We start from the raw sequence: 16,286 nt of genomic DNA on the forward strand, positions 1-16,286 counted from the left end.
CAGCTGCTGAAGAGTTTACCCTTTCAACAAGCAGCCTAAGGCTGCATTCAGACAGCATTCATTCAATTTCCCCAGTGTTTCCACACCTGATGTTTCCTGCATTTTATGTGATATTTCGCACAAAAGCCACTCCTTGAAATCTAGCAGATGTGTTGCACTCATTTTCACGATGATTGCTTCCAGAAAAGAAAAAGAAATGTTTGCAACTTCGTTAAGCCAGAATGTTGTAGGAGTTCCACGGTGTAATTTCCCCACAGTTGTCACACATCATACCATGGGGCACGATTTGGGGTGGCATTCCAGCAGACAGTTCTTTCCTGCCATTTTCATGGATTAATCATGTGGGAACGGAAGCACGCATGTGTATAAAAGGCAGCAGCATGCCCAGTGATGTCAGAAGGCTGACACCGAGACCCAACAGAAGAATGCTTTTCACCCAATCCAAACCATCCCCAGCCATGTGTAAAGGAGGTTTGGTTTGCTCTGCTAGTGTCTAAACTGAACCTAAACAGTTTCTCAAAGGGCTTGGTTTGGTTTGGTTTGGTTTGGTTTGGTTTGGTTTGGTTTTGAAATACATGTAGATCAGAAAGGCCAAACTTGGCCCTCCAGCTGTTTTGGGACTACAACTCCCATCATCCCTAGCTAAGAGGACCAGTGGTCAGGGATGATGGGAACTGTAGTCCCAAAACATTTGGAGGGTCAAGTTTGGCCATGCCTGGTGTAGATGTTCCACAGGGGCTTTCCACATTTCATCCAGGGAACTTCAGTTCTGCAAATGTGCATTTGGCAAGGCTTTTCCACGCTCAAAACAAGGAGGGGAGGAGAATTATGTTGGCTCAGCTTTGTCTCCAACCATGTGCATTAACTTAGCAGATTAATGTTGCATTTACTCAGCATAGTACTGCCGAGGAGAGCAGGAAATATAGTAGTGTAGAGTTCATGGGAGTAGATATAAAATATTAGGTCAAGATTGCCTGACCCGCTATGCTAAAAGAGTTATTTGTTCTGGATTCATTTCACAGCTGTTTTCACTTTCTTCAAGAATATGCTATACTTTGCCTACCAGATTATGGACTAGGGCTGCCTCCAAACCATCGCTATTTTGTAGGAGGGATTGGAGAGCATACTAGGTTTGTGCAATTAAAGCACTTTGAAGTGCTCTGGGGCTCTAGTGCAACAGATTCACCACTATTTAAAAAGCATGCTTTTTTTAGCTTAGAAAAATGATGAATGAATGATGAACGGGAAGGCGTACGAACACCTTGCAAGCAAATCAGGATAGCCGCTTCTCATTGTCATTGAACTGCTCTGCAAACAAATCAGAATAAACACTCAGTAATTACCAGACATAGTCTAATCTCTGCATAAGCTTTCTGCTTGCAAATCTGCATGAATGCCCAATAAACAGATCATCTGGAGAAGCCCCAAGGCTGCCAATTCTAACCACAGCAAGTCACAAGTAAGTCCTGTTGAATAGGGACGCAGGTGACGCTGAGCCTCTTGGGCTTGCCAATCAGAAGGTTGACGGTTCGAATCCCTGCAACAAAGTAAGCTCCCGTCGCTCTGCCCCAGCTCCTGCCAACCTAGCAGTTTGAAAGCATGCCAGTGCAAGCAGATAAATAGGTACCACTGTGGTGGGAAGGTAAACAGTGTTTCTGTGCACTCTGGTTTCCGTCACGGTGTCCCGTTGCGCCAGAAGCAGTGTAATCATGCTGGCCACATGACCCAGAAAGCTGCCTGTGGACAAACATCTGCTCCCTCGGCCTGAAAGCGAGATGAGCGCCGCAACCCCATTTGACTGGACTTAACCGTCCAGGGATCATTTACCTTTTACTTTTACCTGTTGAATTCAGTGGGGCTTACTCCTGAGTAAGTGGCGTTAGGATTGCAGCCTAACACAGGGCTGGATTTGAGGGACAGCAAACCCACAGCTGTAGGAATCAGGCAGAGAAGCATGTCTCCTGAAGAGACCTTGTAGGAAAAGAGCGAAATGCTTCCATTGGGGAATATATCCTACAGCGTTCAGATAATCAGGTCTCTTAATTTTGGGGGCGGAGGAGGGAATCAGTAGCGTAAGCCAACACTAATAGCTATATCTTTTGGAAATACAATGATTTAACTGTGTCTGCGGTAATTCTTCCCAAGGGATTAACACAATCCATTGTAAGACCCGCTTTTCAGTTTGTTTTGCACATAGATTTCTCAGTGTTCGTTTCCATGAATCTGTGAATGCCCAGCTTTCATTTAGGATTGTGAGGAAGATGTGAATCTGTCCATAGAAATTAGTGATTGGGATTTAACACACTTTTAAATGTGTTGGGGGGCAGGTTGAGTTGTTGTTTTTGTTTGCATGTGTTTTTATGTCTTTATATGTTATGTGTTTTTATGTTACAGTATATAATGAGGGCAGTATATCAATTTAATTTTAAAGGCTAATGCTATTTTAGGATGCATCAATGGAAGTACAGGGGCCAGATCAAGGGGTGTAATAGTCCCACTCTATACTCCCTTGGTCAGACCCAACCTGGAGTACAGTGTCCAACTTTAGGCTCCACAATTTAAATAGGATATTGACAAACTGGAACATGTGCAGAGGAAGGCAACCAAGATGGTTAAGGGTCTGGAAACCAAGTCTTATAAGGAATGGTTGAGGGAGTTGGGTATGTTTAGTCTGGGAAAGAGGAGACTGAGAGGTTACAGGCACAAAATATCTTAAGGGCTGTCACATGGAAGATGAAAAAGCTTGTTTGGAAGGAGGAATTTTGATTTGGCTCACATGTAAAGGTGGACCTTTTAAATTCACACTTTCTGAATCAATACACAAAACTGAAATGCAGCCGCCCTTCAAAATTCACACTTCTCCCAATTTTGCAGTGCAGCTCTCCAGCCAAGTAATGTGTACAAAATTCACATACTGGGGAGAAGCGTGGGTAGACATGCACATATTGGTGAAAAGGACGTGTAGAATGCATTACATTAGGGGAAATGGGATAAGAATGGGCACATTAGGGGAAAAATACAGTGGTACCTTGGCTTACCATAATCCATTCCGTAGGTCCGTTTGTAAACCAAAGCAGGTTGTAACCCAAGGTGCGCTTTCGCCAATGAGGCTTCCAAATTTTTTTTGTCGTAATCCCCCAAAAAATGGGTTGTAATCCCAAAAAAAGTTTACAAACCGGGACACGCACTACCGGGTTTGACGTGTTTGTAATCCAAAATGTATGCAAACCAGACTGTTTGCAAACCAAGGTACCGCTGTACACTAAAATGCTGTTGAATTTTCACAATGACTTTTTTTAAAAAAACCGAAACCAAACCAACCACAAACTAATGTGCAAATCTGGATAACTGAACTTGAGGCTGGAAAAATGAGAAACTGAAATGGTGTGATTCATCAAATTTGCCTAATAGACACATTTCTGCAATGTAGTTTCCCCGAAAACAATTCACTTTTGTATGTTATTTTGATATGCTTCTTGTACACATTACTTCTCCTGCCAACCTAGCAGTTCGAAAGCACATCAAAGCGCAAGTAGATAAATGGGTACCGCTCTGGCGGGAAGGTAAATGGCGATTCCATGCGCTGCTCTGGTTCGCCAGAAGCGGCTTAGTCATGCTGGCCACAGTCATGCTGTATGCCGGCTTCCTTGGCCAGTAAAGCGAGATGAGCGCCGCAACCCCAGAGTCAGCCACAACTGGACCTAATGGTCAGGCGTCCCTTTACACATTACTTGGCTGGAGAATTCACTGCTGCAAAATTCAGAGGAGTGCAAATTTCAAAGGATGGCTATTTGTGTATTGTTTTGGAAAGTACAGGATAGGGTGGGTTCCCTTTGAAATCTGGGCAGAGCAGAGTTTCTCCTCCATTCCTAGGGGCAGAGCCATGGTAGTCTGCCTGTATGCTAATGCCAACCCGGTTAATTACACACTCTGTATTAACAGAGATGGTTTTTACTATGCACTTCGCCTGCATTAGTCACTCCCAGTCAGAAAAGATGGGCCTGGGCAGGTTAGATATTGACGTTTCTGCAATTTGCACAATAAAAGTTTAACAGTTTACATCTACTCTACAGCTTCATCAATGTTTTCAATGTATCACCTGCTCAGTTGACTGGTACTTATGCATGCATTGATTCTTTTTTCCTTTCTCTCTCCTCTCTCTGTTTCTCTTTCCTAAGCATGCAAACGCAAAGAACAAGAACCAAACAAAGATAGGAACAACTCCCAGAAGAAATCTCGTCTGGTTTTCACTGATCTCCAACGCAGAACACTTTTTGCCATCTTCAAAGAGAACAAACGTCCATCCAAAGAAATGCAGATCACCATCTCTCAGCAGCTGGGCTTGGAACTTACCACTGTCAGTAACTTCTTCATGAATGCTAGGAGGCGGAGCCTCGAGAAATGGCAGGATGATCTGAGCACCGGGGGGCCCTCCTCAACCTCCACCACTTGTACCAAAGCATGATCGAAAATCAGAATCTAAATTGGGCACAACTCAACTAATATATATATGAAAAGGAATGGATTCTTCCTGGGGCCCTTCACTGGTGATTTGAAAGCACAATCCTCTTAAAACAGTAATACTGATTTACAACACAGGGCATTTTAATTTTATTTAAATGGTTTTTTAGGGTTTTCTTCTTCTAAAAAAATATATGTGCAGGTCAAAAATACATTAAAAGGCAAGACTAAGCATGTCTGAAACAGAAGTAGGTCGTGCATGACCCAAATTAATCCAGGGTTATCATGACAGAGCCAACGGAAGCTGAAAATATTCATCAGCTTCGAGGGCCAAGGAATCGGTCAACAGGACAGCATCAACTTTGCTAAGATTTGTTCACCAAAGGAAATCCAAAGACACTGGACCTATTTTGTTTCCAACATGCTTAGTTTCTCCACACTACTATACCAAAGCTCATAAGCATTGAAACATACAAGTACTGAGCACAAACTTAATCTAGACCTAAGAACATGGGGGGTTTATTTTAGAAACTCAGGCATTGTTACGTTAAACATTTTCAGAACTATCCGACTTGCTTTCTCTTACGGGGGGGAAAAATGTCAATGGAGATAAGGTCTTGGATCAGTACGATTCGGTTCCCTTGAACCCAAACTATCAAGCACAAAGACACCAGAAAACAGGAACAGCTCTGGACTCTTTGCCTGTTCTTACAAGACGTGCTCGGAGTTAGGGGGTGTTAGCGAACACATTGGTTTCAAGCACACTTTTGCAGGTCTTCACAATTTCTATTTGTACATAGTGCAGACACACACTCAGGAAGCCAGATTAAGATGCTACCACAGATAGAGCAAATGCAACACTTGAAACGCTCTAGACTTTATTTTATATTAAAAAAACACTAATGGTGAATATGTCCTAAACAGTTATGAGACATCCAATTTCATCCCCTCACTTATTTATTTAATTATTATTTTTTTTGGCCATATCCATTCTGTGTTTGAGTTAGTTGGTGTTTCCAGGCAGGAAAATAAAGCCAATACCTTCATAACTTCACTGGCCACTGGAGCACTTACTCCAAGTCTCTTCCATGGATAAAAAGCATCCCACCCACCACTTCATGTAAGAATGCAACACACCAAAGATGCAGGATATTGCAAGCCAAAGACCATTATAACTTGCCATTTTCCAACGTCATCGCCATCGCCATTGTCCTTGTCATCAGTGTAGTCAGGTTTTGAATATGTTAGAAGTAAACACCAGTCAATGTACGGCTCTATTCCAGTTCACCTGTCCAGTGAGCTGAAAGAGACAGTGTTCTCAAGTGAAGCATCAAAGATAACTTTTAATCTCACTAGGGTACAGTGTTCACCTAAGGATACCCACACACAACACGCGCCATCTTTCTCATCAGAATTGCTATGGTCACTCAATGTGCATATTCACCAGTGAATAGCCCCCCATTCCTTGGAACACCACTTGAGTGTTCAAAAGCAAGCCAAATGCTGTAACGATCCTTTAAAGACACTTGAGACTCTTTTATGTACTACTTAATCGAAACCAAAGAAACTTTTTCTGCACCTACTTCTTCTGCAACAAACTGTTCCATTTAGGGGGGAAAAAAAATAAAGAAATGAATAATAATTTAAATAAAAAAATAAAAAAACCAAACCAAGGAAGCACGTCAGGAAACAAACCAATGCTAACACACTGTGTTTTGACAGACATCTTGGGACATTTTTAGGAAGCAGAGTTCAAAGAAAGGGTTGACAAGAAAGGAAACGAATGGAAAAGCCAATGGGGATTGCTGCTTCATTTTGACAACTCAGTAATCTTAAAGTTGAAGATTGTCTTTAATTTGTGCCTATGCAGTTTTTTCAAAAGAACAAGGAACAGAGCAACCGAGACCTCAACAGCTACAATACCAAAGATGAGGATTTCTCACGACTTTTAGTTCAGTTCATTCTTCCCCCCCTTGCACAGCTAATATGCGTATAGCACGATTGATCTGTGCAAAGGTAAATTGATTCTGTTTCTTTTGAGCAACAAAAAACAAACACACAAAAAGGATGATATTTTTCTTTTTAATATTAAAAGGTTCTTTTCTTTTTTTTTCAATTTCTGCTCTCACGTGGAATCTTCCAAAGGATTCCATGGGCTCCAAGTATAAGATGTTGGGATACTAAGCTAATGGATCTTCTCCAACCCTATGTTGTGCGTGTGTGGAGTGGAGAAGCATCTTACTCTTTAAATGATAATTTTGGCTCAGTGGGGTTGCATATGTTATGTGATTTTTAAATGATAACCTAGGAGACAGGGGTTAGAGGACAACTTTTGTGAATGCAAATGAATGGTATGTGTTCTTGTTTCATACTTGAGGAATCTCATACTGTTGGAAAGGAGCCTGACACATATAATCCATACAGTGAATAGTTAGTTCTTAATCAGATCTTTGGGCAGTTTAACTTCACTATCTAGTGTCCTGCACATGGCCATTAAGTCTTGACCACTCAGGTCCAGACCAGTGTTTCTCAAATTAGAAAATCATAGACCTTCTAGACCTTCTAGCTCTTTGGTCCCCACACCACCAAGCAGGCCCAAACAATACTATGCCTAGCTCCTGCTCACACAGTATACAGCTCTGATTCATCCACGGTATACAGCTTCTTCCCTTAGATTCATATACATTCACTCTTCCTGGGAGAACTCCCTCTCTGAACTCAGGAACTGGACATATAACATCAGAGATGCATGACTCTACCCTTCTCAGTCATCAATGTGAGTGGAATGGTAATCCTTCCTTTGGAGAACCCAGAATATTGAAAGCGTATTAAGTAATAACACACCACCACCCTGGTTGAGAAACACTGTTCTTGGTGACTTTTTAAATATTGCGGACCCACCAATGGTATTCTGTCTCCATCGAGAGCCTGCATTCTGTTAATTCGAGCTAGTAATGAAATTTTCATAACGGCTATATGCAAAATCCACCTTCAGTCACCCCACTTCAAAGGGGAACCACCCGTAAGACACCTCCAACTCCTCTGTGGGGTGTTACTGTTTGGGAATCAGTAACTTAAGCTGGATGAGGAGCTGGAGATGTTGACTTGCAGGTATCATCCACACCCATTAAAATTGTTGCTAGTATTGCCAGACTTTGGTAGCAAAACTCTCCCCTTCTTTTTAAAAAAACAATTCTGGACTAAGCTCTCAGCTCAGATCCATCGCTATAACAATAACAGGGTGGTTATGATTAACTTAATTGTAGGAAAGAATTTGGAACTGTTTCACCTGTAGAACAAACTTGGATTCTTCCATGAGAAAGAGTTCAAGATGAAATCCTAATCCTAACCTGAAGATCTAAAGGAAAAGCACCCAAAATTCATTCCAAAGTGCTTTGGTGTGAGAGGTGGATTTTGCTTATATCAGAAGGGAGTGTTGGCCCTAAAAGTCTTTGCGCCAAAAACCTAAATTTCCCCTTCTAATTATTTTAAGAATTGCCATGGCAGAAACTGAAAGCCTGGCTTGAGGTCCAACCATTGCCACAGTGGCTTCTCAATGGTCACAGAACATCAACACTGAGTGAGTTTTGCAAAGCCTCTTGTGCAAATGAAAAGGATCACGAGGTCCATGTGAAAGTCCGGGTATGGTCAGATCCAGGCATCGGCAGATGTGGCCCATCCCTCCAAAATAAGATACACACTTTGCATCTTGGGTCATGTTCTATTCAAGAATGTTCACTTATGCAATGCTGTCGATTCATTCTTGCATTTGATTTGCTCATATGTCTCAGACGTCTAATTGCGATGAACATGGTACTTCAGCTGAAGAGCAAAAGGTCATTTCCAACCTCTTCAAATACTGCTCTCTGTTTTTCCTTTGCTTGCCAGGGAGAGATGGGTGATTCTGGGGGACTTCCTAGGCAGCACAGTCAGATCAAGCAGCTCACTGGCCAAGACTATCAGGCCTCACTCTTGCCCTGCATGAACTGAGAGTGTGCCCTATATTACAGCCGCCCCTTCCCCTGTGGCTGTGTGTACATTGCAGGGAAACATTAGCAGCGATAAGCAAGCTGTCTTTCTCGGAATGCTTGTCTGCCATGCTGGCTGCTCTTAGGTATCCAGGAAGCCCTGATAAGACTTCTCAGGAACTCTAGAGTGACACAGATTGAATGCCGCTGATCTAGAATCCATTTATATTGCCTTTTTTTCCAGCTGTTGGTGAATGTGGGAATTTTTTTTTTTTTAAATATCCAGGTGCTCACACCATCAGACACACTCTGGACTGCAGAAGATGTTTCTGGATCATTTTTTTAGGGAGCATGGCCAGCGCTCCAATCCTGTCAATTGATACCATAGATCAGGCATCCCCATAGATCAGCCCAGATGTTTTGGGACTACAGTCCCCATCATCCCTGACCACTGATCTTGTTAGCTAGGGATGATGGGAGTTGTAGTCCCAAAACATCTGGAGGGCTGAGTTTGCGGATGGCTGCCATAGATGCTACAGGGAAAAGGTTTCGTTACACTCAGTCACTTGCAGAGTCTTTGCATCAGTGTAAATGGCTGCAACAGGAGGGATTTCCTAAATTGCAGAAGTCTGCCTTTGTCCAAAGAGCATCTTGCATTGGTGTTACAAACTTTCAAGCAAAGGGGTGGAGAGATTCCCTCCACATTTACCTGCTCCCACCCCACCCCCACACACTGGCATGACAATACACACACATAACTGGTAAGGCAGGGATAACTAAGTGCTCCCCTATTCCTTGAGCCAGAATAGGGTTTCCCAGGCTTGGCCCTCCAGCTGTTTTTGGACTACAACTCCCATCATTCCTAGCTTGCAGGTGAGGGGTGATGGGAAATGTATTCCCAAAACATCTGGAGATCCAAGTTTGGAAAACTCTGAGCTAGAACCACCCCCTGAGACAGTATTAGAACAAATCCCGCTGTCCTCTGTCAAAGATGCAGACAAAATCCAATTGCAGCCATACCATACAGACAAGCAATGGGCAGAAAGCCCTCAGTTATCTATGGAAAGGCTAGACACAGTGCTAAGATTGCTGTCCAAAGAGGCTTGTAATCTATGCGAGTCACAAGTCATGAAAGACCCCACACCCCATTTCTGTTCTATGCAGGCAAAGAAGTCACAGTCAATGACAACAGGAAATCTAGTTTAAAAACAAGAAATGTGGAAGACACAGATTTTGCACGTTAAGGGGGGAGGAATTCAGTTTTATCCAAGCACTTAGAGGCACCAGGGCTCAGGATAATTGCTGGTATTGCACTGAGCAACAGTTCAGTACAAACAATACACTTGATGCAAGAGCTCTGCATTTTGACTGACTATGTTCTTCTTAACTAGGACCTCCCTTTCTACCCAAGCAAAATCCGCATGAAAATATTTTACATGGCAAAAGGTTTGGGCTGCAATCCTACATTCGCCTACTTGGGAGAAAGTGCCATTTAACTCAGTGAGACTTACTTTTGAGTAGATGTGTATAGGATTGCACTGGCAAAGCAGTCAGCCAGGAATGGGAAACCTGTGGCCCTGCAGCTATTGGGAGAAGCCCATCACCCTCATCAAATTTATAGTGGGCTCCCCCTAAAAATCCCATGAAAGGTAATTTGGAAAAGTGCAGAGAAACTTCCTTTAGAGATCCTTAGCCCCCTGCTACCTGGGGACAAGTCAGAGATGTGGCTTTTGCATATCATCACACATTAGGTCTTCCATTTACTCCAGGTTTGAGAGAGAGAGAGAAGAGAGAGAGAGAGAGAGAGAGAGAGAGAGAGAGAGAGAGAGAGAGGGAGATTAAACTCAGAACAGTAGAGCATGCATGTATCTCATTGGGTTTTTTCACATAATATGAAACATCAAAAGTATTCATCAGCATTGAACTGCATTCCTGAGGTCAGCACTGGCATTATGTGTGTGTGCACATGTGTACACACACACACACACACGGCAAGCCCTGGAAGGCAAAGCACCAGAACAGGAATCCCTAGGGATGAGGAGAAAGAGTTCGTGTGGAGAGCAGATTCATTGCACACAATCAAGGTTGCTACAGCTGTGCTTTGCTAGGATTGGAGTGCCCAAGTGTTGATAAAATATACCTTATGCACAATGATGTGTTCCCGTGTGTGTGTGTGTGTGTGTACCCATTGCACATGGATATATACATATATAGACACACACATTCAGACTTACCTGCGGTCTTACTCTAAAGAGATCTCTGACAGCATTTCTGGCGTAATGGTCATATTGGTGAAAAGGGATAATCTCAGACTGTCAAATCCTGTCATCTGGTATATCTACTCAGGCATGAGACACATATTCTGTTTTAATTATATGAATACGAAAGAAAGTGGTTAATGTTTGACATGCCATTTGTAGCTCCACCAATGGCTGCCAACAGTTTAGCTGGTGATTTCTACTCAACGTATAACACACATTCTTCCTTCTCTGAAGTTTTCCAGTGTCTCTGTTCCCATTACTTCTGTTCCTAACCTCTTGTGGTCTTATTTTGACTTGTCCCAGCCGTATTTCCTTCGTTGCAGTTGCACTGTTGGTAAACATTTATGTAACTTTGCCACCTGCCATTCACCGAATGACAAGGGCATCTTGGAGACATGGCACCCATTGTTAAGATTTTGAATTTTTTTAATGTCTTGGCTTAAACTTCTGTATAATTGCATTGAGTACTGCTCATTTTGTGTGTTCTGCTCCACCAAATAGTAGCGACATAGTATCCCAACATCTTCCTTACCTTTTATACTTGGAGTTTTTTTTTCATGGGCACATCCAAGATGAATTCAACTTTCAAGAAACCTTGGATATTGTTTAATCATCTGTGGAGGAACAAAGAATGTGCTTGATTACTTCGGTTGAATAGCTTTATACTGGATCTCTCTTAACTAAAGCTAAATCCAAAGACCCACGGAGGACAAAAACCAGCAAAACGTAAAGCTCAGACCGACTTACGGGAATAGCAACCTCCTTTTTTTTTACCCAAAAAAAAGAGGAGAAGGGGCAATGACATAGCTATGGGGGAACAAAAATTCTGATGTTTTTCTTGCTTGTCACCATATTTAAGTATTTTGTGATTTTTTTTTATAGATTATGCTTGGCCTACTCTATATTTATTATGGGAATTATTATTTTTGCTATTGTTTAAAAGTTACGCCAGTCATCTTCAAAGCCTTTATTTCTTTCCTGATAATGTTGGGGCTATATTGGTGGTTATCAATCGTAAGATTTGCTTTGATGAGATCAAGACCTAAGCCGAAAGCCTTAGCTCCAGTTAAATTTTCCTTCCGACCAAAGCTTCTGTTGGTTCCAATGGAGCCAGTGCGCCATCTTGGATTTTCGGATGTGACTTTAGCTGGAGCTAAAACGGTAGGGTCAGATTTCTGTTGATTACCCTTTGTGATTATTTTGATGACGTTGCTGGTTATTTTGGTCGCAGCCCACTTGGATGTGCTCCCAAACATGTCCCACTGAAATGAACCAAAGTTGTGCAGGAGCATGGATGCATGCTACTGCCGCAGATTTCAATGGGTCGTATGCAAGAGCCTTTCCTGCTGGGCTGGGCCTTTTTGTTAGACTTAATTTGCTCTCCCCCCCTTTATTTATCAATCCTAGAATCGTAGTGCATCCTAGATGCAAATCTGAGGTTAGCACATAAATTTAATGGGGAGGGAGGGAGGGAGTATTAGTAAAGTTCTGTTACAGACATGGGGGGGGCGGGGAGACAAGGTACCAAAAATATTAAAGAGTCCCCAACCCCTCTTCCCAAACTGTAGCATGCTTTATTTCTTATAATCAATCTCAATGGTTTTATAAAATGATTGACCCTTAAGTTATTTAATTTAATTCTTCCTCACCTCACTCAAAATAATGAAACCAAAAAAACCCAGTGAGGGATACCTTTTTAATTATTATTATTATGGCACATAAGAGCCTTCATAATATAACTTATTTATTTAACTTATTCAGCATCTACTGCAGGTGCCCTTGTATAGTTTATATTTTTATTTTTTTTATGAAATCAACTTAAAGCACTACAACTTATTTGCTGTCAGAACAACAGAGTGATGATGATTTTTCTTTTTTCCTTTTCTCTTTTTGGACAAGCAAGGAATATTTTGTCTAAACCATGCATTCAGGAACAACAGGGGATTTTTTAAAGAAAAAAAAAAACCAAGACACTGCAACACTTTGCCTGAACTTTGTGGCTTTTTAAAAACTTAAGCTGGGGGGAAAAAATATAAAATAACAACAAGCAAAAAATAATAATAATAAACGAATAAAAAAAACCTAAAAAGAGAGAAACCCTTAAAGTAGCTGCTTCCAAGAATGAACTTTGTGTGTGTGTAAAAAAAATAAAAATTAAAAGGATTAAAAAAAACTGAAAAAGGAAAAAAAAACTTTCTATTTCTAGTGAGAACCAAAGAGGCTACCTCACTGACTTTTTCCATTTGTAATTTTAATCGTGTTGATGATACCAAAGATACCAAAGATTTCTTTCTCTGTGCGGTCTGCATTTTGCTTGTGCTCTTTATAGTTTTAACTTTTCCTCCTTTACATCCAGTATGTACAGCTGCAACTTAGATGCCCCGTCCTCTGTCCCGACAAACACCGTTATCAGAGGGAACTGCTAATTCTGACAAAGTCATTTTCTGTGTTTTATCCTTCTGCCACCCCCTCTTCCCCCTGCCCCAGTCCCTACCCACTGCCTCCCAAAAAAATGAGACCCACAGCTTGATCTCAGGCACAGTTGCCTTCTTACAGCAAGAATGATCCACATGCAGAAAAGAGAGGGGTGTGGGTGTAGCTGATGGAATTGCACAGCAATTTTTGCATCATGACACTCACGCTTGCTACTCTGAAGGATGGCAGCGTGCATGACTTTCTGGAATGACCTGAATCAGAAAGACGTACAAAATCTAGCATCGCGCTCCCTGGAGCGGACTCTCCAAGTGCCCCTGTTTTCCAGGGACAGTCCCTGATTTACAGAAGCCATCCCAGTTTCTGAATGTCCTTCATTTTCCTTATTACACCCCCATTTTCATCAGATAAATGTTGGGGGGTATGGAGTTACATGACCTCCAAGCCAAGGAGATACGCAACTACACAATCTTTAGAAGACATCTGAAGGCAGCCCTGTATAGGGAAGTTTAAAAAAAGACGAAGTTTTATTATGTTTTTATATATGTTGGAGTGGCTGGAGCAACACAGTCAGATGGGCGAGGGTATAAATGGTAAAATTATTATTGTGGAATAGGACATCCCTGTTTTCATCAGAGAAATGTTGGATGCTCTGCTGGAGTGGCCTTAGCCAGCTGAATGGGAATGTGAGTCCCTTTCTGGAATCTAGTTAAGTTTACTGGATCTAGTTGCCCATGACTGCAACTTGATTGGGACTATGGCCTGGGACCGATGGGGAGAGACAGTCGCTTGGTGCTAGGACACAGGCTATGCACCCAGAAGGGCGCAGGTTCAACAACTGCCATCGCCCATTAAAATTAAATAATGTATCGCTGCTGAAGGAAGCATGAGATACACTACAACTATTACTGTGGATTACAATTGATGGGTAACAGGTGGTAGCAGCTTAACTCCTGAGAGAATGCAGCTCTTGAAGACCAAAATTGTTGCCCGCTACTAGCTAGCTGGACCGGACCAATGGTCTGACACAGCATAATTTAGCTTGGTTTGTTCATAGACATGCAGCAAGTGCACCAGTTTTAAGGGGACTCACATTAACTTGAGGGGAGCATTCAGACTCTGTGTAAGACTGTGATTATAGATTCCCATCCTTGGATGTAAGTTCCACTGAGATCAATGCAATCTCCAAGCAGGTGTGTTTAGGGTCCGGGTCAAATAAATGAATGTGCTAATCATACCCTTAAAGCAGGCTTTGCCTAACCCGGCATCCTCCCAGTGTTTTGGACTACGATTCCCATCATCCCCAGATGGCCGGGGATGATGGGAATTGTAGTCCAAAACATTGGGAGGATGGGCAGGTTGGTGAAGGATGCCTTAAATTATACCCTTCCTTGGAAGTAAATCCAACTAACACCAGTGGTGCCTACTTCAGAGCAACTGTGGCTGGACCATCAACCTATGCATTTGATTAACTTAAGTTTGCCCAGTGTTCTTCTGGCTTGTGGCCATTTGGAGGTGGAGCTCCAGCCATGTGGGCTTCTGTGCATGCACAAACTTCCAGGACGATGTTTCATTTCAGCAGAAGCTCAGCAAGGCATCTCTTCGAATGCAAGGAACGGCCACTTCATTGAAGAGCTTGATTCTCATGCAAGCTTCTGCACAAGGATCAGGGTAGATGTGTTGGAGATCAAGCTGTGGGGATCTACAAAGTAAAGAAGGCAAATGTGTTGAACATGAGTCATATTTCATTGCTATTCTTGTTGTTCCTATGAAATTACCTCAGCCGTTGTTGTTTCTCTTTCTGCTAGCTGCTAAATACTTGTTGGAAATATCTGAGGGACTTCACCCAAGATTTGTTGACACCATTTGATTCTGGCATACTCAGGTTGTCTGTGTGTCTTAGTTTACAATACATAGTCATCTATTTCAGGACAGTCCTCTACTAGAAATCCAGTTTAAAGGGATAAGAAAAGAGAGTAAACAAAAAATCACAAATATGCATCTTTTGATTATTATTATTATTATTATTTGAAAAAGCAAACCACAGGCAGATTAAATCAGTGTAGTTTAAATGGTAAATGGAGCAATGGCCTGCCTCAGTGTAAGGCAACTTCCTGTACTCCAAAATATTCAAAAGACCTTGTGAAATGTGCTTTCAGATGTTCCTCACAAACTCTGAGGAGAACTTGCTTCCAGGTTTTTCCTGGGCTCGGAATTCCATAAAAATGACACAGGAGAAGACCCTTTCCAAGCCATCGCCAATTTGGCCTCCCCAAAGAGAACACCTGAAGCAGGAACTCACTGTCCCAGGGGGGGAAACCTGCTTCTTAGAATACTGTTTAAACCATCTCTATTCTGCCATTTCCCAGCTTAAAAATTTGCAAAGCTCATTTTACCTATTCCCAGAGTTTAACCATCAACCCCACCCTGGAAACAATAGCCCTGTGAGGCGAAAAGGGGTGGGGTGGGGGAAGCCATGGCTGTTTATAATAGTATATTAATGTATAGTCCAGATGAGACCTTGGTTTAGTTTAGTTGTTGTTGTTATTATTATTATTATTATTATTATTATTATTATTATTATTATTAGCCTATTTCTAAGAAAGATCCAAGGCATCTTACAGCAGATTAAAATATACAAAAAGTAAAATGAGACAATATTGTATACAAATGTAATTAATAATAAATAACAACGGTTCCTCTCCCATCCTCCACTTTGCCTTTTTCCAACAAGGTTTTAGCAGATCGGCATAGATTTTTTGACGTGCAAACTGTGCCCTTCGTCAGTTCAACACAACGAAACCCCAATCCTGTCACAGATTCCTTTTTGCCTTCGCATCCTTCCTTTCCCCTCCTTCCTCCCATCCCCTCCATATGACGTACTTCACCCCCCCTCCCACCGCCACCAGTTTCTTGACTCCTATTGTGTAAAGTTTTCTACATTGCGTATGGCGATATGCCTTCAACATAGAGCTATAATAATTCTCAGGATGCCTTCCATGTGTGGAAGACAATGATTGATCCTTTGTGTTGAGCCCTTCCCGGCCGGGCCCTCCGTCGACCTCTCGCCCTGCAAGGGAACGTCGAAGGAAGTCCCAGAGCCTGGACACAGAAAATGATGCAAAATTGGCAGGGCCCTTTGATGGCAAACCACATTTCCTAT

The 16,286-nt window shown here is 42.1% G+C and overlaps 1 protein-coding gene across 1 annotated transcript in view; it reads left to right on the forward strand.

Annotated features, from left to right (window-relative positions):
* The window catches only part of ONECUT2 (one cut homeobox 2), a 70,377-nt gene extending 63,650 nt beyond the window's left edge, over window positions 1-6,727 (forward strand). Inside the window, exon 2 of the mRNA XM_083575748.1 lies at window positions 4,179-6,727. Coding sequence (XP_083431874.1) covers window positions 4,179-4,465 — 287 coding nt within the window. The 3' untranslated portion in view covers window positions 4,466-6,727. The remainder of the gene's footprint in view (window positions 1-4,178) is intronic.
* Window positions 6,728-16,286: the final 9,559 nt, after the last annotated feature.

This window comes from Podarcis filfolensis, assembly GCF_964270895.1.
Source record: "Podarcis filfolensis genome assembly, chromosome: 11".
NCBI lineage: Eukaryota > Metazoa > Chordata > Lepidosauria > Squamata > Lacertidae > Podarcis > Podarcis filfolensis.